This window comes from Cervus elaphus, chromosome 13, assembly GCF_910594005.1.
Source record: "Cervus elaphus chromosome 13, mCerEla1.1, whole genome shotgun sequence".
Lineage (NCBI taxonomy): Eukaryota > Metazoa > Chordata > Mammalia > Artiodactyla > Cervidae > Cervus > Cervus elaphus.
Genome location: NC_057827.1, coordinates 23284869 through 23307022, shown reverse-complemented (window position 1 = coordinate 23307022; position 22154 = coordinate 23284869). Strand labels below are relative to the sequence as shown.

Genomic DNA, 22154 nt, shown 5'->3' with positions numbered 1-22154 from the left:
CATCCCTGGCAACCTAAGCAGAGAACAACTGTACTAGAAGGACCCTGGGTAGCTTGGAGAACTACCAGGGAGGGACCCGCCTGAGAACAGGCTGAGACTAGGAAGGAGGGTGCTGGACAGCCAGGTCACAGCCAAGGGCAGTGGATCCAGGCACCATGGCCATGGGAAGCACACAGTGGATGCTCCTGCAGGCCCGCAGAAGGAATTCTGGCCTGTCTTTGTTTCTGTGTATCACCTGTTCTTGTGTGTCCAGGCTCCACTTGTGGGGCAGGTCCCATATTTATCTGACCTTTTCTTTCTTGAGGCTTCCCTGGTAGCTCAGATGGTAAAGCACCTGCCTGCAATGCAGGAGACCTGGGTTCGATCCCTAGGTCGGGAAGAGCCTCTGGAGAAGAAAATGGCAACCCACTCCAGTAAGCTTGCCTGGAAGTCCCCATGGACGGTGGAGCCTGGTGGGCTATAGTCCATGGGGTCCCAAAGAGTCAGACACGACAGCGACTTCACTTTCCTTTCCTTTTCTTTCTTATTGAGGGTCAGGCCCAAGCTGTCCCCAGATTGCACACATGATGTGATTGTCCTCAAATATGGCAATGAGTTCAGGTCCTCAGTGGTTTCCCTCCATGGCGATGTCCATCACACAAGGTAAAGTGTTGTTAGGAGGATTCAACGAAACAAAACATGACTTGGTGAGTCTCAAAAATTCCCCAAAAGGCAGAAGGGATGGAATGCATCCCAGTCGGTAGGTCCAGGCTACATTCTGAGCTGTAAGCACTTGTTATTTTCACTTAAGAAACATATGCCATGGGCCAACAGGGCAGGTATAGACATAAAAGTTAAGAGAGGTGTCACACACAGCACACACTGCAGGGTAACTACTGTTCTGGATTTGTTTGTCCCTCCCAGCAACCCATGAACTATGCACTCTGTGTCCCCAATCTTACAGACACACAGGGGATAACTAGTCCAAGATCACACAAGTAGGAAGTGGCAGAGCTGGGATTTGAACCCAGTCATGTGGTGCAGGATCTTAAACTCTGATTGGCATTAATTTGTACCTTGTATTCCAGAAAGATAAGACAGCCAATATTTTTTTAGCACCAATGTTTTAGCCACTTCCTTGGTAGCTAACATGGTAAAGAATCTACATACAATGTGGGAGACCAGGGTTCGATCCCTGGGTCAGAAAGATCCCCTGAAGGAGGGCATGACAACCCACTGCAGTATTCTTGCCTGGAAAATCCCCCTGGAGAGAGGAGCCTGGCGGGCTACTGTCCAAGGGGTCGCACAGAGTCGGACATGACTCAGCGACAAAACACACCACCAGTCTGACTAGGTGACTTATTATCTCTAATTCATTTCATTTTCAAGGATATTATTATTGTCATCCCCATTTAACAGATGATGAAAGTGAGGCTCAGAGAGCACGTTATCTTTTTTGCTCAAGGTCACACAGTTACTCTGAGCCTGGATTTGAATACAGATCTGCTCCCCGAAACCTCAGCAGGTAAAAGAACCTCAGGAAATGCTGAGCCCCTTCCCTCTTCTCTCAGATCCAGGAATCACCAGCTTCTGTCTGTCCTGTTCTGGCTGGCTTACCCCATCCAGAGTTCCTACAGCAGAGCCCCCATCTCAGCCAGACTACTTCCTGTTGGCAGGCCAGCCCGAAAATCCGGAGAGAGCAGGGAGACACTTCACAGGGGTTGATCAAAGCCCCCTATTTCTCCTCAGCTCACCTGCCTCCCGACGGGCACCTTTAGACAGGAGCCAACCACACAGACAAGGGCCACATGGATCGGCCGTCTGCACTGGCACCCAAGGGAGATAACCAGGTGCCTGAGAGCCCAGGAGGGAATGGCCCCAATTCTCCCCACTCAGAGGAGGACTGAGGAAGGCTGATTCTGTGATTTTTCCAAGAAGCTGGTCTAGGACCAGAGAATGGGAACAGCTATGCCCCGGACTCTGTTCTGGTTCCAGCTCAGACCACAGTCTGGGAGGTGTCACCTGGAGTCACTGTGTGCAGGGGAGGCTCTGGCCGGCTGAGGAGGGAGCCTCTGGCCGCTGCCCCGGGAGACAGGGAGCCCAGGCCAGGCAGGGAGCAAGGGAAGGGGCTGAGGCTTCAGCACCGCGGGGGCGTGCATCTCCATCAACTGTGTGTGTGAAGGGCTGGGGGAGGCCCTGGTCACCCAGTAGGTGGGTTTGGGGGCCCCAGCTCCCCCTCTCCAGAAATCTGGACCGAAGGCGCCTCCCTTCTCTCTACCGTTGGAGACTGGCCTGTGCGGGCATCTCTCAGCTTCTCCTCCAGCCTGTCTTCTTTAGACTCAGAGCAGATGCGACTGTGAATCCAGTTGTGGACCCCACATCTGCCTCTTCACTCTGGGCTTCTGTTTCATCTTCCCCTGCTTATGGTCAGTCCTCTATATGCCCAGCAGAAAGGAATTTCCTTTTCCTAAAGGAAACAAGAGCTCCCCAAACAGGGCAAGACCTTTCGGGCTGCTGAGTGGACTCTGAAGAAGTGGAAAGTCAAGAATGTGCATGAACAGGGAGTCTGGGAGATCTCAGACTGTCGAGGCTCCTGGAAGCAGTTTGTGTTTTTGACAAGAATCACTGGAGAGTTGGACCACTAGGAAGTGACTGAGGAAACTCAGGTTGTGAAAGAGAAACATGCTCCCCACCAAGCAGAGGTCATGGGGAAGGAGGGTCTGTGTAATCAGGAAGGATGTGACTAATAAACAGGGCCCAGCAGCCAAGAGGGAACAAGCAGAGAGGGTGGACAGCGGGGAGGGAGCCGGCTTCCAGCTCCACGTCTGAGTCTCCAAGACTGGCAAGTCCAGGGGCCCCGGGAAGAGGCGGGCTGGGAGGGACCAGGGGTCTCTGGCACCCCTTCCCCATCTAGCAGATGAGGAAATGGACTCAGCAGCAGTGAGTGCCCTCCTCGGGAAGACGGGGCAGGTTTGCGCAGAACGAGGGTGGACGGGGCAGAATCCCAGCCTGGAGGATGCTGCTGCCACACTTGTCACAAGCAGCGTGTGGCCGTGGACAGTCAACTGGCTTGGGGGCCAGGACACCTGAGTCTTGACTCTGACTCTGCCACACACAGGGTGACTCTGGACAAGTGCTGCCCACCCTGGGGTCCAGCTGCACCTCCTCTAAGATGAGAAGACTAAGCGTATCTCACTCATTTGTGTCTGACTCTTTGTGACCCCATGGACTGCAGCCCACCACGCTCCCCTGTCATGGGATTTCCCAGGCAAGAATTCTGGAGTGGGTTGACATTCCCATCCGAAGAGGATCTTCCAAACCCAGGATCAAACCCTTGTCTCCTGCATTGCAGGAGGATTCTTCACCATCTGAGCCACCAGGGAAGCCCCTATGACGAGAAGTTTCGACTAAATACAGGATGATTACACTTTCTTTTGAGCACCACAGTGAGGGGACAGGAGCGGCCTTGGAAATGTGACAAATGACCCTTAACCTCTCAGTTCAGTTAAGTTCAGCCAGTCTGTCTGTCGAGTCCACCTCTTTTCGACCACATGGAGTGCAGGACGCCAACTTCCCTGTCCATCACCAACTCCCGGTGTTTACTCAAACTCATGTCCATTGAGTCGGTGATACCATCCAACCATCTCATCCTCTGTTGTCCCCTTCTCCTCCTGCCTTCAATCTTTCCCAGCATCAGGATCTTTTCCAATGAGTCAGTTCTTCGCATCAGGTGGCCAAAGTATTAGAGTTTCAGCTTCAACATCAGTCCTTCCACTGAATGTTCAACACTGATCTGCTTTAGGATGGACTGATTGGATCTCCTTGCAGTCTTCTTTACTTTCTGCCATAAGGGTGGTGTCATCTGCATATCTGAGATTATTGATATTTCTCCCAGCAGTCTTGATTCTAGCTTGTGCTTCATCCAGCCCGGCATTTCACATGATCTACTCTGCATTAAAGTTAAATTAGCAGGGTGACAATATACAACCTTGACGTATCTTTCATGATTTGGAAATCCTTTCCCAACTTCTCAAAAGGAGGAATTGAGTAGCCACTCCCATGAAGCACAAGACTTGGACAGCAAGTCCCTCATGTGAGCCCACCCTGGACAATTCTTTTACTGAAGCACAGAGATATTTCCATCCTCCTGGGAACTGAAGTCCCAGGGTTGTATTCAATTTGATTTAGAAAAATATAAGAATATGAGATTCCTGCACTGAGACATGCAGAGGTCAATGCATATTTGTTTTTGTGGATAAAAAATTAGCCAATAGTCAGACAACCTAAGAAAAAATTGAAATTTTATTGGAACCAACCTGAGAAGTGTAACTGGGGAGACAGTCTCTCAAGAAGCTCTGAGAGCTGTTTTGAGGAGGTTAGGATTTGAGGTCAGTGTGTATGTGATTTGGGGAAGAAGGACATGAAACCAGCCCATACCTTGGTAGAAGGTTGCTTCACTCAGGAAGAATAGATATCATGGTTAATACTTTTAGTGCTTCCTAAGTATGGACAGGTGCAAGAAACTGGGTTCATGGAAAAGTCTCCTGAAAATATCCAATTATGTGAGGGCAGGTTCTGCCAGTTTTCTCAGAGTACAAAGTACAATCCTGACCTTTTCCATGACTTCCTTTCAGAATGGATTGTAGGTCAGTGAATTGCAGCAGATAGTGACTTGATTTTGGAAGACCTGGGTGGTGGGCAACATTCTTATCACACAATCTATTTGTTTCCATCTTAATTTCAACCAAGGTTTGGGAGGACTTTTCCCAGGTCAGGTGAGGATTCCATTGATAGGCCACTCAATGTACAATTATTATTCTAGTTCTGGTAACAGTAGCCAAAATCCTCTGGAACAATTGTCTTACTTGTCTGTCAGACTCTCAGAAGTGGTTCCCTCCTGTTGCTTCTTCCCATATTTTGAGTCATGGATCTTATAAAACTGTATATAAGGTCACCTGGTCATCACCATTTTTATCAGAGGCACAATGACACATTTGTTAATGCAAGAAACAACACTCTTGTAAGGTGGTAGACTACGAGTAATATAGCTAGTGAATTAATAAGGTCATAGGTAGGCAGTGTCGTATAAAGTCACAAGGCTGGGGTTAGAAGAACAAAAATGGATCTTTATATTGGGTCAGGTATTTCTGCCCTCAGGAAGGTTTGGTTAACACATACTGCAGAGTCACACTGCACAATTCAGGGCAGCGAGGAAGTCAAAACAGGCAGAGAAGAATTTTGTTTAAATTTTTCTTGTCTTGCCTTAAAATATGAATTTTATTTCATTGCTTCTTACGATGTGCCTGCCGTGGGAACCACCTTCTGGAGCCCTCCCCATCCACCCCACCCGCCCCCGGGTGAAGAACTCAAGCTTCATCCCAGTACAGGAGTGAGGGGCAGCAGAGGGTTGCCTTCCCCTGTCCCCACCCCCCTGCCCCCACCACAGCTCTGAAGCCTGGCTCCTCCAGTCCTGGTGACACCAGGATGCTGGGCTCTGGGGTTTGTGGCTGAGAAAGGAGACTAAACACAGTATTGGTGTCTTCCCAGCCGCCAGTTATTATAAAGGCTGCTGGTCCAAATGCACTTGTGAGTACAGACATACAGGCACATACACAGGCAAACACACATGCTGGGCATGCACACAGGACGCACCTTTAAATACAGTCAGCTGGGCTCTGGTCCTTTAAGAGCTAAGAGGACAGAAAGTCTAGTGCTGGGGACACAACTGCTAGTTGTTTTGGGCAGGGTCATGCCCCCAGGTCCTGGGGGAAGGTGGGAGTGGGGAGACATTGGGAAGGGCTCCCCTAGATGGGGGCTTGGGTGAGAATAACAATCTGCTCCATCTTTCTCAGCTCTGAGAAAATTTGGGGCAATTAGCATATGTCAGGTTTGTGGGTTTTTTCTTTTATCTTTGTATTGAGGTTAAAAAAGAACATTACAGTTGTAGGAGAAAGGACAAGGCTTCATCTGTGACTGATAGCAGGGTTCGATGGTATCCAGAAATTCCAGATAATTTTTAAAAATCCATGAATATTTATATTTATTTAAGTCATATTATGTGTGGGTCCTGGAGAAGCAGGAAGCAGCATCAGAAAACAACTGACACATAGAAACACATGTTTGTGCAGCACAAACTCAAGCAATAGTTTCCTCGACTGTGGCTTCAGCAATACCCACCCATCCACCACCACCCATTAACAAAGCTTTGAAAAGTAACTTTCCATGCAAAAATATAGTCACCCAGTAATTTTTGTCCTTGAGACAATAAAATTTAAAGACAAATGAAACACCCAGACTAACATCACCTTTAATGCTGGCAGTGGTGATGCCCTTCTCCCTGCAGAGGCAGGACCTGCTGTTTTGATCACTGAGGTGGGAGGGCTATTCGCTGCCCCTCACCAACACTGCAGACAGCTGTCTTCAAGACCCTGGGGTTTGTCACAGTTCATTGTTTATTCCCCTAGAGAGTGGTTCGGATCCCAAACACAGGACAAGGCCACCAGAGATTAATACCATTAATTTAGTGCCCTTGTTAGAAGAATCTCTATTATAGAGTAATAGGAAAGCTGCCCATGGCATTACCTCCCACTTACCAGGTTTTAACAAATCAGTTCTAACTGCAAAAGAGTGGAGGAATTTAGAGATCCATTCAAGGGGTACACTGTTCTTCAGAATAGAAAACATACATGTGTTAGGATGTATGAAAATTTAAACATCATTTTTCTTCTTGGTTACAGAATCATACTCTAGTTTTGCCAATCGGCCAAAATGTGTCCCAGTGGCCTTCTAGAAGGGATAGATAGGGCCTCCTTGCTTCCCTTAACTTGCTCCTCCAGGACATATTTCAAATAAATAAATTCTTCTTCCGGGAGAGGCACAGACAGAGTCATAAACAAGCCTTGCCCCACTCCTGCGGTGTCCAAACTGACCACAAAGTTCCAAAGGGCAAAGGATTTGCCCAAACAGGAGGGAATGGGGGGCACCCGGGACGCACACCCTCTGCTTACCCAGTCAAGAGTTCAGCTACTCCTTCAGAAGTCAGTTTGCTTCTCTAAATAAAAAGTGAAAGCAGGCTGTGAGCAAGGAGGGGGGCAGGAAACAGCTTCGGGCCACACGCTGAGCATATTGGAGACTTGACATTAACCACCGCGCGCCTCGCTGGGGACTGAGAACGTGAGTGTGGGCCTTACTTTGTTAAGATTAGCACATCTGTTCTAAAGATCAGTGGTTGTATACTTCTGAAAAATCAAGAACAGACAGAGGGAGCGCTGAACCGGCTGAGTGAAACAGGAAACAGCATCCAACTCCGGAGCCGTGTTTAACTATTCACAAGACTGGGTGGAAAACAAGCAAGGTTACACACAACTCCGCTGCCGTGACCTGCCTGGCCAGCATGAGCACTATGAGCTTGCTCTCAGGTCTGGACTGCAAGACCATCACGAGCCTCCTCCTCCGCGTGGGGCAGCTCCTCTCCGTCCTCGTGCCCATCTTGCTGGCCAGCGAGGACGCCCTGAAGGAGGGGGTAATCAACTGGTGCATGTTCATCTGGTGCATCTGCTTCGCCCTGACCTTCGTTGGCTTTGTACTGGAGTTGGGCAGCCTCCTCAAACTGCCGTTATGTAACATACAGTCCCTCCTCCGCTTGTCTGATAAGGTCCAGTACCACCTCCGCTTGTCTTGGGATGGCATTCTCTACGCCTTTGGCTGTTACTTCGCGGTTGTCTGCCTTGCAGCTGCCATCATCTTCGGCCCCACCTACATCCAGTTCTTTTCTCCAGGCCCCACCCGGAACCGCGCCATCACCGCCACCGCCTTCTCCTGCGTGGCTGCTCTGCTTTATGCCATCGAAGTGGCCTGGGTCTGTCGCCGACCCGGTAAAATGTTCTGCTTTTGGCCGACCTTCCCAGGTGTGCTCAGGAGGCTGGAGAACTATGTGGCCAACGTCATCTTGGCCTTCACCTGCAACACTGACCTGTACCTGCACCAGCCGGCCCTGGTGTGGTGTGTGGCCGTGTACTGGATCTGCTTCATCCTGGGGGCCATGAACTTCCTCGTGAATGGGTGTGACTGTGACAACGACAAAAAGCTGCCCCTCCCTGTCCCCTGTTTGCTGTGGGTGCAGACTGTGCTCTCCGTCCTCCTCTATGCCACCGCCGTGATCCTCTGGCCACTCTACCAGTTCCACGAGAAGTTGGGGGGGCAGCCCCAGCGGTCCAGCGATATGAGCTGCAGTGATCAAATCAGCATCTTTGTCTGCATCTGGGACCAACAACTGGCTGTGGCCATCCTGACAGTCATCAACCTGCTGGTTTATGTGGCTGACATGGTGTATTTAGTCCGAGAAGCTTTTGTAGGTGGCTCAGATGGTAAAGAATCTGCCGGCGAACCGGAAGACTTGTGTTTGCTCACTGAGTCAGGAAGATCCCTTAGAGAACGAAATGTCAACCACTCCAGTGTTTTGCTTAGGAAATCCCATGGAAAAGGAGCCTAGCAGGCTACAGTCCATGGGCTCGCAAAGAGTCAGCCACAACTGAGCAACTAACAGTTTCACTTTGACACAAGGCTAGCCTGGGGTCACTTAATTCTCTTCACTGCAGTTTCCCCACCAATTTCTGACATCCCCTACCATCCTCTTCCTGGCTCCCTCTCCTCTCACATCCTTCTCCATTCATCTCACTCTCTTTTCTCTTTCCTTCCCCTTCCAGCCCTGCCAGTGCCCCTGGACTTGTCGGTCTTGGAGATTCAGATGTGGAGGTGGAAGCCGGCTCCCTCCCCATCTGTCCACCCTCTCTGCTTGTTTCCTTTTGGCTGCTAGGTCCTGTGCACTGGTCACATCCCTCCTGATTATGAAACAGTCTAGGACCTGAGACCCTTTGCTGCAATGCCTGCACATGGACTCATGTCTCCTCCAGCAACAAAATGCAAAGAAATTGCATGGGCCCTAAAAATAATTTTGTGCATGTGCAGTTGGGGCCAATTCAATACAAAGATACAAAGAGAACAGCAACAACAAAAAAAAACCCAACTGTCACTTGTGAAGAGCCTGGAGCAAAAAGAGGAACTTGAGAGAAAACCAGGCTATTGAGCATGCCCCCTGCATACACCACCACCCAAGGGGTGTGCAAACCACCTCCTCCACCCCTCCATCCTGACCCCTGGAAACATCCCTACCCTCACTGTGTATAAGAAGCAAGCTTTCCCTACCTCCTCTACCTCATGGAGTGAGCAAGGGAATCTGATACTTGTTCTCACTCTCCCGTTTCTACAGGGGCCCCAATAAACTCTTGCCTGAATTTCTCGTCTGGCCTCTAGTCAATCTCCATTGATTGAGGGCTAAGAACCCTGGTTGGTATATATTTTGTGGCACCCAACGTGGGGCAGTTGTCCCCTTCTGGGGAGAAGGTTTGGCAACTCGTAGACCACCAAAGGCAGCTTCCCTGTGGGTGACAAGTGGCCGTCACCCCTCCTGTGTCAACATCACCGAGTTTGGTAAGTCTGTGCCTGGCCCTGGGGACCCTCAGTCCCCTCATTCAGGCAACGCTTTCCCCCTCCGCTTTCCCTTTCCCTCTTTCCCAATCTCTCCACTTTTCTCTCGGCCCTGTCCCCTCCCTGTCCTCTCTTATTCCTGTCCTGTCCTTCCGAGAGGGTGGACATCAGGCAGCTACAGCTGCCTCAGCTCCTCTCAGCCATGAGACCCGCTCCCTCCGGCCCGCAGAGGCTCACCTTGACAGGTGACCGGAAGAGGGAGAGGCTCACCGCACACCGTGCAGATGGGGCCCCGTGGGCTCTGCCTGACGGAGACTGCTGAGAGATGCGACGTTCACACCTCATGGGCGTCGCGCCTGCAAGTCCCATCATCTCACTGTTCTCCCCTTTACTTTCCTGCTGAGGCAGGAGAGAGATAGGTGTTTACGACTGGTCTCTGGTTTTCATTTCTTGGGGACGAGAACAAGTTGAACTTCAGGCTGGACACTTAGGACTGGCCTCCTGTTTGCATTTCCTGAGATGGGGCTTAGGTGGGCTCCGGGCTCTGGCATTTACCATCAGCCTCCTGTTTGCTTTCCGAAACGGAAGTAACGACAGAAACAGAGGAAGCAACTTTGTCTCCAGTGGGCACCTGAAGGTAATATTCATGGCAGGAACAGAGAAGCCCTAAACCTTGTTCGAGTAAAGGATCAAGAGATTAACCTGCTCTTTGGGGCAAGAGAGACACTACACATGCGCAGAAAGCTTCCTTGGGGGCCAAAAGTCAGGGGACAACGCCAGGCCATAAAGAGTCTGCTTCTCCCAGAAGCCTTTGTATCAAGGTTCCTCCTGGTTGAGAGGTGTGTGCACACCTAGGGGCAAGGTTCTGAGACAAATCAGCCAGGGGTCAAAGCAGGACATCTGGCCAGAAGGAAGACAAAAACTGCCCTACAGAACTGGTTTAACCGCCTCTTTCCTGTGTTCCTCCTCACTAGGGTGGACGCTGACATCCTTTCTCTCCGAGTGTTCATCTCTGCCTTGCTTCCGTCTTAGCTAAACTAAGAGTTTCTCAGGGTACTCTTCCGCTTCCTGCTGCGCTATGTCTCCAATAATAAACATTGTACCTGCATTTAAGATTTTTGCTTCCATGAGAAATGCATTTTTCACTCCGGGCAAGAGCCAGGAGAAAATCGCTTTTAGCCTCTAGCCCTTGCTGGTCTGGTGGCTAGGATTCCTGGCTTTCATCAAGGCTGTGTGTTTGTGTTCAGTTGCTTAGACATGTCCAACTCTTTGCCACCGCATGGACTGTAGCCGCTAGCCTCCTCTGTCCATGAGATTTTCCAGGCAAGAATACTGGAGTGGGTTGCCATTTTCTACTTCAGGGGAACTTCTAGGGGATCAAACCAGTGTCGCTTGCATCTCCTACATTGGCAGGTGGATTCTTTACCACTGGGAAGCCAGGCTGCTCGGGTTCAATTCCTGGGCAGGGAATGAATATCTCACTTCACACCACTTCTCCCTGCTGCCTCACTGAGATCAGAATTGTGGGACAGGCTGACTGTGAAGTTCCTGAGGATAGTCCAGCTGCACAGATTAGGACTTTAAGAAGAGGCTAGTGAGTCATGAGGCTTCCCAGGTGACGCTAGTGGTAAAGAACCTACCTGCCAATGCAGGTGGACGGAAGAGACGCAGGTTCAATCCCTGGGTAGGAATGATCCCCTGGAGTAGGGCATGGCAACCCACTCCAGTATCCTTGCCTGGAGAATCTGATGGACAGAGGAGCTTGGTGGGCTACTGTCCGTAGGGTTGCACAGAGCCAGACATGACTTAACCTACTTAAATGCAGTGAGTCATCTCCTAAAGAAATACTTGGAGTTACCGACATGAGTACAATTTCCCAGGAAGACTAGGCAGAGTGAGAAGCAGAGATGGCTGGGAAGGGAGAACTGAGAAAACACTGATGTTTAAGCAGCAGGCAGAGGAGGAATCTGCCAAGAAGCAGGCAGGATTGAGAGGAAAAGATCAAGAGGCTCCTGTCATTGAAATAATAATAAAATAATAATAGAGAAGAGAGTGTCAGGAGGATATGGTCAACATGGTTACATGCTGCAGAGGTAAGCAGAGCTCCTGTGGGATCAGCACTGAGTAGTGTTCATTGGATGTGACAATTTGAAAATCTTTGAGAGTCTCAGGACAGAAGCCAGTGCATTTGAGACTGAGAAAGAGAAGGAAAGACTGTAAATACAGGTTTCTCCTGGAGCAGCTAGTGTCTGTGAGGAGAAGGAGAGATAGGGTCATAGTAGAGATGAGCCAAGGGTCAAGGGAAACTACATGATAAGTTTGCAGAAGGACATTTACTATAGGTTAACTTCAACCCAATGGAACATCCAAATATTGATCGAAGGTCCAAAGGGGAAATATTTTTTAGAGCTCAAAGCATGATAAAACATGAATCATAAGGACAGTGGAAGAAATCTGTTAGTAAATAATGAATATGTGATTCAATGGTGTTTTAATTAATTAAAATTAAGCAGAATTAAAAATTCAACTCCTCAATCCTACCAGCCACATTTCAGTACCTATTCCCACATGTTGTAGCAGTTTCTGTATGGGACTGGAGGAGGAAATGGAAACTCACTCCAGTGTTCCTGCCTGAAAAATTCCACGGACAGAGGCCTGGAGCGCTACAGTCCAAAGGGTTCCAAAGAGTCGGACACGACTGAGAGACTGAGGATGCACTGTATTGGACAGGGCAGGTATCGAACTCTTCCGTCATTGTAGAAAGTTCTATGGGGCTACCCTGCTGCATATATTCCAAGGCTATATTGTTAGATGCATATATGTTTGTGTTTGTCATGTCTTCTTCATCTATGTTTATTCTATCAATTCATAAAATATTTCCTTATCCCTTATGATGTTTGGGACCTTAAATTCTATTTGTCAAAATTTAAATTTGTAACCCAGGCTTTAGTTGATTTACATTTACCCAAAGAATCTTCTCTACATTGCTTTATTCCCTGCCACATCTGAAATTTTCATAATCTACACAAATGTTCCAGGTTTCTGGCCAGTTGAAGTGATAAGGGAATCACAGAAAATGAGGGATTTTTTCACACAAAACGGAGCCAATCAATTTTGTTGAACAAGTCCAGTAAGAAATTCATGCTTGTTGATTCAAGTCAGTTTCACTTTCAGATTTATTCAGCACTTTCTTTCCTGCTTTTGTTGATTTCTTACTGAATGTCCCCATCTACTGGTGAATAGTGAGAAAATATACTCTTTTCTTAAATGCCATCAGTCCCTCTTGTAGGCTGAAAAAAAAATATTCTGCAGAGAGATTTCTATGTCAAATTCCTGTACGTTGTGAAAGTTACTTTATTTGGGGGAAAGAACTTTGCAGATCTGATTAAGATAAAAATCTTGAGCTAAGAAGCTAATCCTGGATTTCTGGGCGAGCCCTGAATGTGATAATAAGTGTTCTTATCAAAGAGATGTAGGACTCTTCCTAGTGGGCCAGTGGTTAAGACTCTGTGCGTCCTCTTCAGGAGGCACGGGTTCAATCCCTGATTGGCAAACTAAGATCCCACATGCCTCAAGGTGTGGCCAATAAAGAAGGAGGTCATAGCCCAACACACACAGAGGAGATGGTGGTGTAAACATGGAGGCAGAGATAGGAGTGATGTTGCCAGAAGCCCTGGAACACCATGGAACACCAGCAGCTACCAGCAGCTGAAAGGGCAAGGAATAGATTCTTCCTCAGGTTTTCCAGAGGAGTGTGACCCTGCTGATATCTTGAGTTCAGATATCTGGCCTCCTGAATGGTGAGAGAATAACTTTCTGCTATTTTAAGCCATCAAGTTTACGGTAACTTGCATCAGCAGCCCTAGGAGACTACAGTAAGTCCCCTACATATAAGTGAATTTTGTTCTGAGAGCACATTTGTAAGTCCAATTTTATCATGAGTCCAGAAAAATTAGCCTAGGTACCCAACTAACACAAGAGGCTATATAGTACTGTACGGTAACAGGTTTATAATACTTGCCACACAATTGTACATAAAAACAAACATTTTTTATCTTACAGTACTGTATCTTGAAAAGTACTGTAAAACTTGAAAAGTTCAGTACAACGGCTGGCATTAGAGAGGCTGGCACTGACTGAACAGTCAAGGACCAGCTACATCTTTGCTGCATTTATGCTTGCTTCTGGACATCCTGGACTTGAAATAAAGATAATGTACTACTGTACCTTGGGCTTCCCTGGTGGCTCAGCAACAAAGAATCCCCCTGCAGTGCTGGAGACTCAGATTCTATCCCTGGGTCAGGTAAATCCCCTGGAGAAGGAAATGGCAACCCACTTCAGTATCCTTGCCTGGGAAATCCCATGGACAGAGGAGTCTGCCAGGCTACGGTCCCTGGGGTCGCAGCGGTCTGTCACGACTTAGCGACTAAACCACCACCAGCAGCACCACGGTGCCCGACGTGTACTATACAGCAAAGGACACAGAAGCGCGAGCACTTGGAGAGGATGCAAGCCCGTGACAGTGTACACCAGACCAAGAACTCACTTTGTAAATGTACATTCGTGCCTTTAGCTCACAGCATGAAGCTTCATATGTAGGGGACTTCCTATAATGTATTCCCAGAACTCTCCTATCTTCTGCTGAAACCCAGAACTACAGCTATATTCCTGCGTCGGGGTTTGTAATTTCTCAACTTCTCCCAACTTTAATTCAAAATATCTCTGCATCTCCACCTTTTCAAACCCCTCTTCTTTTGGTGTGGTCATAACTGTCCTTCCTTCTGTCCATGATCGACTTCTGTATTTTTATGCTCTGCCCTGTCTCCTACAGTCCACAATCCTGGACCTTCAGTTACCCTCTCTGAACAGTATTGCTTTGCTGTTGCTGTTTAATAATAACTATAAAATAGTTTAGATATTCAGAAGCATAGAAATAATATAACAATCACTTCTGTACCTGTCACCTTCCAAAGTGAAGCTCCCTGTGTCTCTCTTTCCAATCCAATTTACCTATCTGCCCCATTGCACTTTAAGTTCTTCTAAAAATAACATCCAAACAATTTTTTTAAAGTAAATAATGTACCAAAGCTTATAATAGAAAACCATTGTTCCCCTGACCAAATCCCCCCGTCCTTAACAATTGCTACCCAAATGTAGGCAGTTTCAGCTCACTTAGTTCTCTTTTATGGTTGTTACCTCTATATTTCAATATAGCATGCTTATATTGGTGCTTGTTTCTTTTCTTATTTGGAATAACTTTACTGACTCCTTCCTATGAAATATAAAGATAAAAGGTAAGGACTTTCCTGGTGGTCCAGGGACTAAGACGCCACACACCCAATGCAGGGGTCCAGGTTCGATCCCTGGTCAGGGAACTAGATCCCACATGCTGCAACTAAGATTCTCAGGCCGCAATTGAAATCTCCTGGAGATGCAGGAGACGCCATGGCTGCCCTGGCGTCTTCCACTGAGTTGTGTCCCAGGACGCTGTACCACACACACGGCACAGAGAGAGGGGACCGGGAGCTGAATCCAGGCACCATGGGACCCGGGCCTTCCCTGCTCACACCCTGAGTCCAGGGCTGAAGTGGGTCAGGGGTGAGTCTCCCAGGCCCCTGACACCCTGGACTTGGCAGGTGTCTGGAGCCGGCCTGGCTTCACCCATGAGCCCAGGGCCTAGGCAGGGCCAGCACAGAATCCAGGTCCTGAGGCCGGGTGTGCCCTCCAGGGGCTCCCATCTGCTGGGTGGGGCGGGGCCCTGCAGGCTTGGCCTCAGACCCAGAGGGGCTGGAGCAGTTCCCACAGGAGCCCAGGGCCCGGGGAACATGGACACAGATGTTTCTACAGTGCTCCTTGCCCAGCAGGTTGAGAACAGGGCTCTTCAGTGAGTCTAGGAGCTGACATTCTGTCCTCAGTCACTGGTGCCCCGAGCCCTACAGAGGGGCCCAAACTCAGCCCCGCCCCTCGCCTCCTGCACATTCCTGCTCCCCAGACACGCTGCCCTCCACTCCTCGGGCTGGGGCTCCAGATCTCCCCTCCCGGGCCCCCCCTCTCGTGTTCTTTTCCGCTAACACACCCTTCGCCTTCCACTCAGACCTGGTGTCCTGCCTGCTCCCCATCCTCCGTCTCTGCTCAGGACACCTGCCCTCCCTCTGTGGACATGCCCCGTAGATGTGCTGATGGTCCGGTCATGGCTCTACCTCCCTTCAACCAAAAGTTTCTCAAGGACTGGCCTGGCATTGCTCACCTGGGTCTTCAGCCTCTGGTCCAGCCCGGCCCCAAGCAGGTGCTTCATAAACATCCTCTGAACTGGAAGCCCCATGTATGGCCTCAGCTCCTAGTGTCCAACCCACCTCCCTAGGCTCCTCCACTCCAGTGAGCTCCTAGCCCCAGCACATGGCTGCCCCTTCTGTGGGGCGACGGAAAAGGGGGCCTGTGGGTTTGAGATCAGGGTCCTTCTCTCATTTTTTTCAAATGTTTCTCATTGGATATCTCCCACTTTCCTATCTGAAGGGAAATTCCAGAGGCTTCTCTCTAAGTGACTGTTAGTCCCCTGGGTACATGTCAACAATGGCTTTCTACTGAGGTCCATATAGTTAAAGCTATGGTTTATCCAGTAGTCATGTATGGCTGTGAGAGTTGGTCCATAAGAAGGTTGAGTGTCAAAGAATCAGTGCTTTCAAATTGTGGTGCTGGAGAAGACCCTTTGGGTCCCTTGGACAGAGGAGTGTGACCAGTAAGTCCTAAAGAAAATCAACCCTGAATTTTCATTGGAAGGACTGATGCTGAGGCTGAAGCTCCAATACATTGGCCACCTAATGCAAAGAACTGACTCATTGGAAAAGACTCTGAAAGGTTGATGGCAGGAGGAGAAGGAGGAGACAGAGGTTGAGATGGTTGGATGGCATCACTGACTCAATGGACATGAGTTAGAGCAAGCTCTGGGCAGTGGTGAAGGCCAGGAAAGCCTGACATACTGCAGTCCATGGGGTCCCAAAGAGTTGGACACGACTTAGCCGCTGAATAATAACAATGACCCTGCAATCCCAGTCCTGGGCATATATGCAGAACTGACTCATTGGAAAAGACCCTGATGCTGGGAAAGATTTAAGGCAGGAGGAGAAGGGGACGACAGAGGATGAGATATTTGGAGGGCACCACCAACTTGATGGACATGAGTTTGAGCAAACCCTGGGAGTTGGTGATAGAGAGGGAAGCCTGGTGTGCTTCAGTCCATGGGGTTGCAAAGAGTCAGACACGACTGAACGGCTGAGCTGAATATCCATTGCAGCACTGTTTACAGTAGACAAGATATGGACGCAATCCAAGGTGTCCCTGTCACAGCCCTGAAACCCTATAGGCCCCTGTTCCCCTCTCTCAGTTCCAGTCCAGGCCCCTCCTCCATGGGAAGGTTGCTTCCATGCCTGCATCCCTTCTGGGTCAGAAGACACCTACTGGGCTTCCTCAGGGCCACTGGGACCCTGGAATTCCCCCTGCCCTGGTCATCTCCACTCTGTCCCCCCTTACCCCTGCCCCTGTCCTGGGAGCATCCTCAGGGCTGTCCCCTCCCAGGGATCCTGCAGGAGGCTCCTCTTTCAGCTTTTGCCCTTAAAAGGGGGCGATCATCTGTCCATCCCTATTCCCTCCCTGAGATGCCCTGAAAGGCTCCCCATCAGCATCAGACACAGCATCCTTGTTCATTTCCAATCCCTTCTTCCCTGCTTGGAAGCTGCTCACCAGTCTCCCAGGCCAGGAGAATCCTGCTCAGGTAGGACTTCTTCTAGATCTTTCCAGACTCTACCTCGATGGCAGCTTTGGAGCCCAACACTGTGTTAATTTATTCTATGGTTCCTCGATGTCGCCCCACCTTGGAGTCATGCTGGGTTGGGGTCTCCCTTCCTCAACGAGGAAGCATCACATGTGAAGGCAAAACTGGGTGGAGGGGATTCACAACAGTCCCTACTCCTATGTCATCCTGTCCCCACGGCCTTGCTCTCACCCCATGGCTCCTCCCTGTTCAGCCCTGAGGCTGCCCTCCTCTGGGTGGGGCTGTGTCCCTCAGATGGCAGCTCCTTCTAGTGATGCTGCGGGGAGGTGAGGCCGGGACACATGTGCCTTCAGGTTGCTGAGGAAGGAGGCTGTGACTCTGAAGGCATGTCCTGCATCCCAGAGCCACAAGCTTCGGTCCTGGTCTCCCACCCACGGGCCCTGCTGACATGTGGGCTGTAGAGCAAAGTGTTCAAACTCACAGCTTTGGCATTTCCATATGGGGTTCCCACTTCCAGCCTTTTGACCTTAGGGAAGGCACTTGATTCACCAAGCCTTAGTTTTCTCATCTGTAAAATGGAGTTAGCGGCACAATCCACAGTCCCTTTTCTGAAACCCGTGGGGTCAGATACTCTTTAGAATTCAGAATTTTTCAGCTTCAGACAGGTGACATGGTACATCTACTCTCTATGACACCAGATCCCACTGGGATCTGAAAGCACCTTGTAATCAGACACATCAGTGTTTCTACAACTGAACTTTTGAATAGTCACAAGTGAAATAACAAAGATCATAACTTGTCTCATGTGTCTTCAGGTCAGATTTTGTTAAAAAACAATTTTTCAAATATTTCCTTTCAATTTTGAAATATTGAGGGTTGAGACTTGAAGGGTTGGTATTAAAGATAAGGACCATCTACCCCGTGTCTCCATAGATAATGGCACACACAGCCCAGAGAGATACAAAACGTTCATGTTTGAGGCCAGACCCAGCCCAGCTGTGAGGTTTGGGATAAGACAAGTCTCCTGAGGTCAAGGGTGATGGGTGGGGAGAATCATTCTGGAGTGGCTGTGGTCGCGGTGGTGGTTTAGTCGCTACTGAGACCCCATGGACTGCTGCCCACCAGGCTCCTCTGTCCATGGGATTTCCCAGGCAAGAATATTGGAGTGGGTTGCCGTTTCATTCTCCCGGGGATCTTTCCAACCCAGGGATCGAACCCGTGTCTCCTGTATCCCCTGCCCCTGCAAGTGGATGCTTTACCACTGAGCCACCAGGCTGTTACCCGAGTGTCTGGGCCACTGGTTTGAACTCCACAGATCCAGAGCCTCAGCCATCACAAGGCCCTGAACCTTTTCCAGGCATCTGACTTTTTCCACCTCCAGAGCTGGGTCTTTCTCTGATGGGTCCTCAGTGAAGACCACTGCTGTCCTGGTGACTGTGACCTGCCTGACCATCACAACACCATGTCCACCCGGTGGACATCCCCGGACCCGGACGTCACGGCCATCATGTGCCTCTGCCTCCGCCTGCCGCAGCTGTTCTCCATGTGTGTGGCCATCTCCCTGGTGGCCGGCAGGGCCACTGAGCGGGGAGCCGTAGGAAACTGGTCCATGTCCATCTGGTGCTTCTGTTTTGCCATGACCCTCATGGTATTCATTGTTGAGTTCTATGGGTTCCATTCCCACTTTCCGTTTTTCTGGTTCAACTTCCCTGTGACCTATGCCTGCTATGCCACCCTGCTCTGCCTCTCAGCCTCCATCATCTACTCCATCACCTACATCCAGTTTCTGCCTGATGGTCCTTACCGGGACCGGGTCATCGCCGCCTCTGCCTTCTCCTGTGTCGCATCAGTGCTGTATGCCATAGATGTGGCCTGCACGTGGGTTGCCTATGGGTTCAAGGAGATCCCCTGCTATGTGCACACCCTGCCAGGCCTGCTGAAGGTGCTGGAGACCTTTGTGGCCTATGTCATCTTTGCCTTCATCATCAACACCTCCCTGTACCTGCATCAGCCAGCCCTGGAGTGGTGTGTGGCCGTGTACTCCATCTGCTTCATCCCAGCAGCCCTGGCCATCCTGCTGAACCTGGGCGAATGGGAATACAGGCTGCCCAGACCGTATCCCATTTTCCAGCTTCTGCTCACCCTGCTCTCTGTCCTCCTCTACATCAGCGCTCTGGTCCTCTGGCTGCTCTACCAGTTCTACGAGGAGTTTGGCGGGCAGCCCCAGAGGTCCAGTGATGGGGACTGCAGGGACGAGCTCACCTACGACATGTGCACCTGGGACCAGCGACTGGCTGTGGCCATCCTGACAGCCATCAACCTGCTGGTTTATGGGGCTGACCTGGTGTACTGGGCCCACCAGGTCTCTGTAGGGACTGAGGACCAGCCCAGGGACTCCTGATCCTCTGCTCACAGGAGGTATCCTCACTGAGCTCTGGTGTTCTCTGATGCCCTCTTCCTGGCTCCCCTCTCCCTCCTCACATCCTTCCCCATTCATCTTACTCTCTTTTCTGTTTCCTTCTCTCCTTCTGCTCTGTCTCCTTCCTGCTTACTGTAGTTTCCCACATCCTGTTTTGCTTCTTTCTCTTCTTTCTCTCATCTTTTCTACATTTTCTGCTTTCCGCCCCTTTTCTGGTCATCCTTGGTTTTCTCGTCTCCTGTGTCCTGATCCCCTCTCCCCATTTTCCTTCTTCTGACCCATCAGGACCTGATCGTCCTTCCTTCTCTGCCCACCCCACCCCTGCCTCCCGTGTCCTAAGGAGCTGACTCCACAGCACAAAGCCTTCTGTGTGATTCAGCCCCCCATCTCCCATGGGAGGGGAGTGTACAGGGCACCTTCACTTTAATTTAAACTAAAATTTCTGGAGGTCTATAATTTTCAGTGGCAGGAGTCTTGAAGAAGAGACCCTGGGTCCCTGGGTCCCAACTGGTGCTCCAGGTCAGGTGCTCCAGCCCCACCTGAGGTTGGTTCCAGAATTTTTTCAGGCTCACTAAACACCTGCTGCCTAGAGGCCATCTTAGAGGAAGCCAGGGGTAGATACTGTCCATCCCAGCTACTCTCTGGGGAATCAAAGTAGGAGCTGGTGAGGTAACACAGAGACTCACAGACAGCTGTCTGCAGTGTTGGTGAGGGGCAGCGATGTGGCCCTCCTGCCTCAGTGATCAAAACAGCAGGTCCTGCCTCTGCAGGGAGAAGAGCATGGCCACTGCAGCCTTAAGGTGATGTTAGCCTGGGATTTTTTTTCTTTTCTTTTTTTCCTATCTTCTGGTCAGGAGGGCAAAAATGAACTGGGTGACTCTGTTCTTAAAGGGGAAATTTCTCTTTAAGTTCTCTTGGGCAGGTTTCTTTGTAGGGGGTGGGGGTTGCTGCTTCCATTGTCAAAGAAACTGCATTGCTCAAATGTGAGGGGGCACACACGTGTGTGTTTCTGTGTGCTGACCGCTTTCTGCTGCAGCTTCTTGATTCTCTGGGACTCAGACACAACGTGATCTATAAAATACATATAATTTAAATTTTTTTCTGGCGCTTCTGGTTCCCAAAGATCCTGCTGTCAACTGTAGAGAAAACTGTCATCCTTTCTCCATTTATAATGTCCTTTTTAACCTCAACATAAAAATGAAAGAAAATATAACCCCCCCCCCCAAAACAAAACCTGCATACTCTAATTGCTCCAGATTTGCCTAGAGCTCAGAACAGTCCTAGCCAATTTCCACCCTCACCCAAACCTGGGTCTCTGGGAGCCCCTCCCACTGACTCCCACCCACCCCTGAACCAGAGCCTATGGGTGTGAGCCAGCCTGTGACACAAGATGTTGGGCCCCACCCCAGTGCCAACTTCCTGTCCCCTAACTCTTAAAGGGGCCATGACAGCACCTGGATGCCTCCCTAGAAAGGTTTGTTCCTGTTTGTATGCTCAGTGCACGTGTGTGTACATGTGTGTGTGCCCATGTGCTCCCCTGCATTGAGACCAACAACCTTTACAGTAACTGGTGGCAGTGAAGGCCCCACAAGTCTCCCGGTCTCAGCCACAAAGCCTCTGAGTCCAGCATCCTGGCATCACCAGGGCCAGAGGGGCTCCAGGCAAGCAGAGCTGTGGGGGAGGGGAGGGGAGGGGAAGGACCTCCCACCCCCCACCGCCCCCCCACCCACTGCTGCCCCCACTGCTGTACTGGGATGAAGCATGTGATCTTCACCCAGAGGCAGGTGGGGGGAAGGGGGAGGGCTCCCAGGATCCCTCAGGAAAAACTTAAGAAGCAATGAAATAAAACTCATATATTAAAGCAAGGCAAGAAAAATTTCAACCTAAAATTTTCCTCTGCCCTTTGGGCCTCCGCCTCCCCTCTAGTGTGCATTCTGCATCTGCAGTATGTTTAACCAACACTCCCCAAGGGCAGAAATACCTGAACCTCCATAAAGATGAATTTTCCTTGTGCAAGCCATGTAACTCCTTAGAAGACAACACTACTTACTTACTGAGGACCTGGTTAATGTCAGTAACTGTACTACTAGTATTCTGCTTATTTTACAAGATTCTTGTTTCTCTTTAACAGAGCTATGATTGAGTCTGTGATAAAAAAAAAAATAACGGTGACTAGATTCCTCCAAACGATTCATATAATATATAGTTTTATAAGATCCATGATTGTGATAGTGTGACTCTAGACACGGGAAGAAGCAACAGGAGGGAACCATCTCCTGTAGGCTGAGGAGACTAGTAAGACAGGTGGGCCAGAGGGTTGAGGCTCATGTTGGACTTCCCTGGTGGCTCAGATGGCAAAGAATCTGCCTGCAATGCAGGAGACCCAGGTTCAATCCCTGGGTCAGGAAGGTCCCCTGGAGAAGGGAACCCCTCCATCCCCATGACCTCTGCCAGATATGCTGGTGGTGAACATGTTTCTTGTCACAAACTTGTCACAAACAT

The 22154-nt window shown here is 49.8% G+C and overlaps 2 protein-coding genes across 2 annotated transcripts in view; both read left to right on the top strand.

Annotated features, from left to right (window-relative positions):
* Positions 1-19655, top strand: part of LOC122706593 (myeloid-associated differentiation marker-like) — a 74459-nt gene extending 54804 nt beyond the window's left edge. The window contains exon 2 of the mRNA XM_043921889.1: positions 18549-19655. Coding sequence (XP_043777824.1) covers positions 18696-19634 — 939 coding nt within the window. The 5' untranslated portion in view covers positions 18549-18695 and the 3' untranslated portion in view covers positions 19635-19655. The remainder of the gene's footprint in view (positions 1-18548) is intronic.
* On the top strand, positions 7382-9787 carry LOC122707030 (myeloid-associated differentiation marker-like). The gene is made up of 2 exons (XM_043922670.1): positions 7382-8329; positions 9695-9787. Exons 1-2 carry the CDS (start codon positions 7382-7384, stop codon positions 9785-9787), a joined length of 1041 nt encoding a protein of 346 aa, XP_043778605.1.
* Positions 19656-22154: the final 2499 nt, after the last annotated feature.

Bases quoted from the DNA above. Each gene is read 5' to 3' on its own strand.
- LOC122707030 (XM_043922670.1), top strand. From the start codon at position 7,382: ATGAGCTTGCTCTCAGGTCTGGACTGCAAGACCATCACGAGCCTCCTC. The intron at 8,330-9,694 runs GTAGGTGGCTCA...TCCGGCCCGCAG, and splicing joins ATTTAGTCCGAGAAGCTTTT to AGGCTCACCTTGACAGGTGA.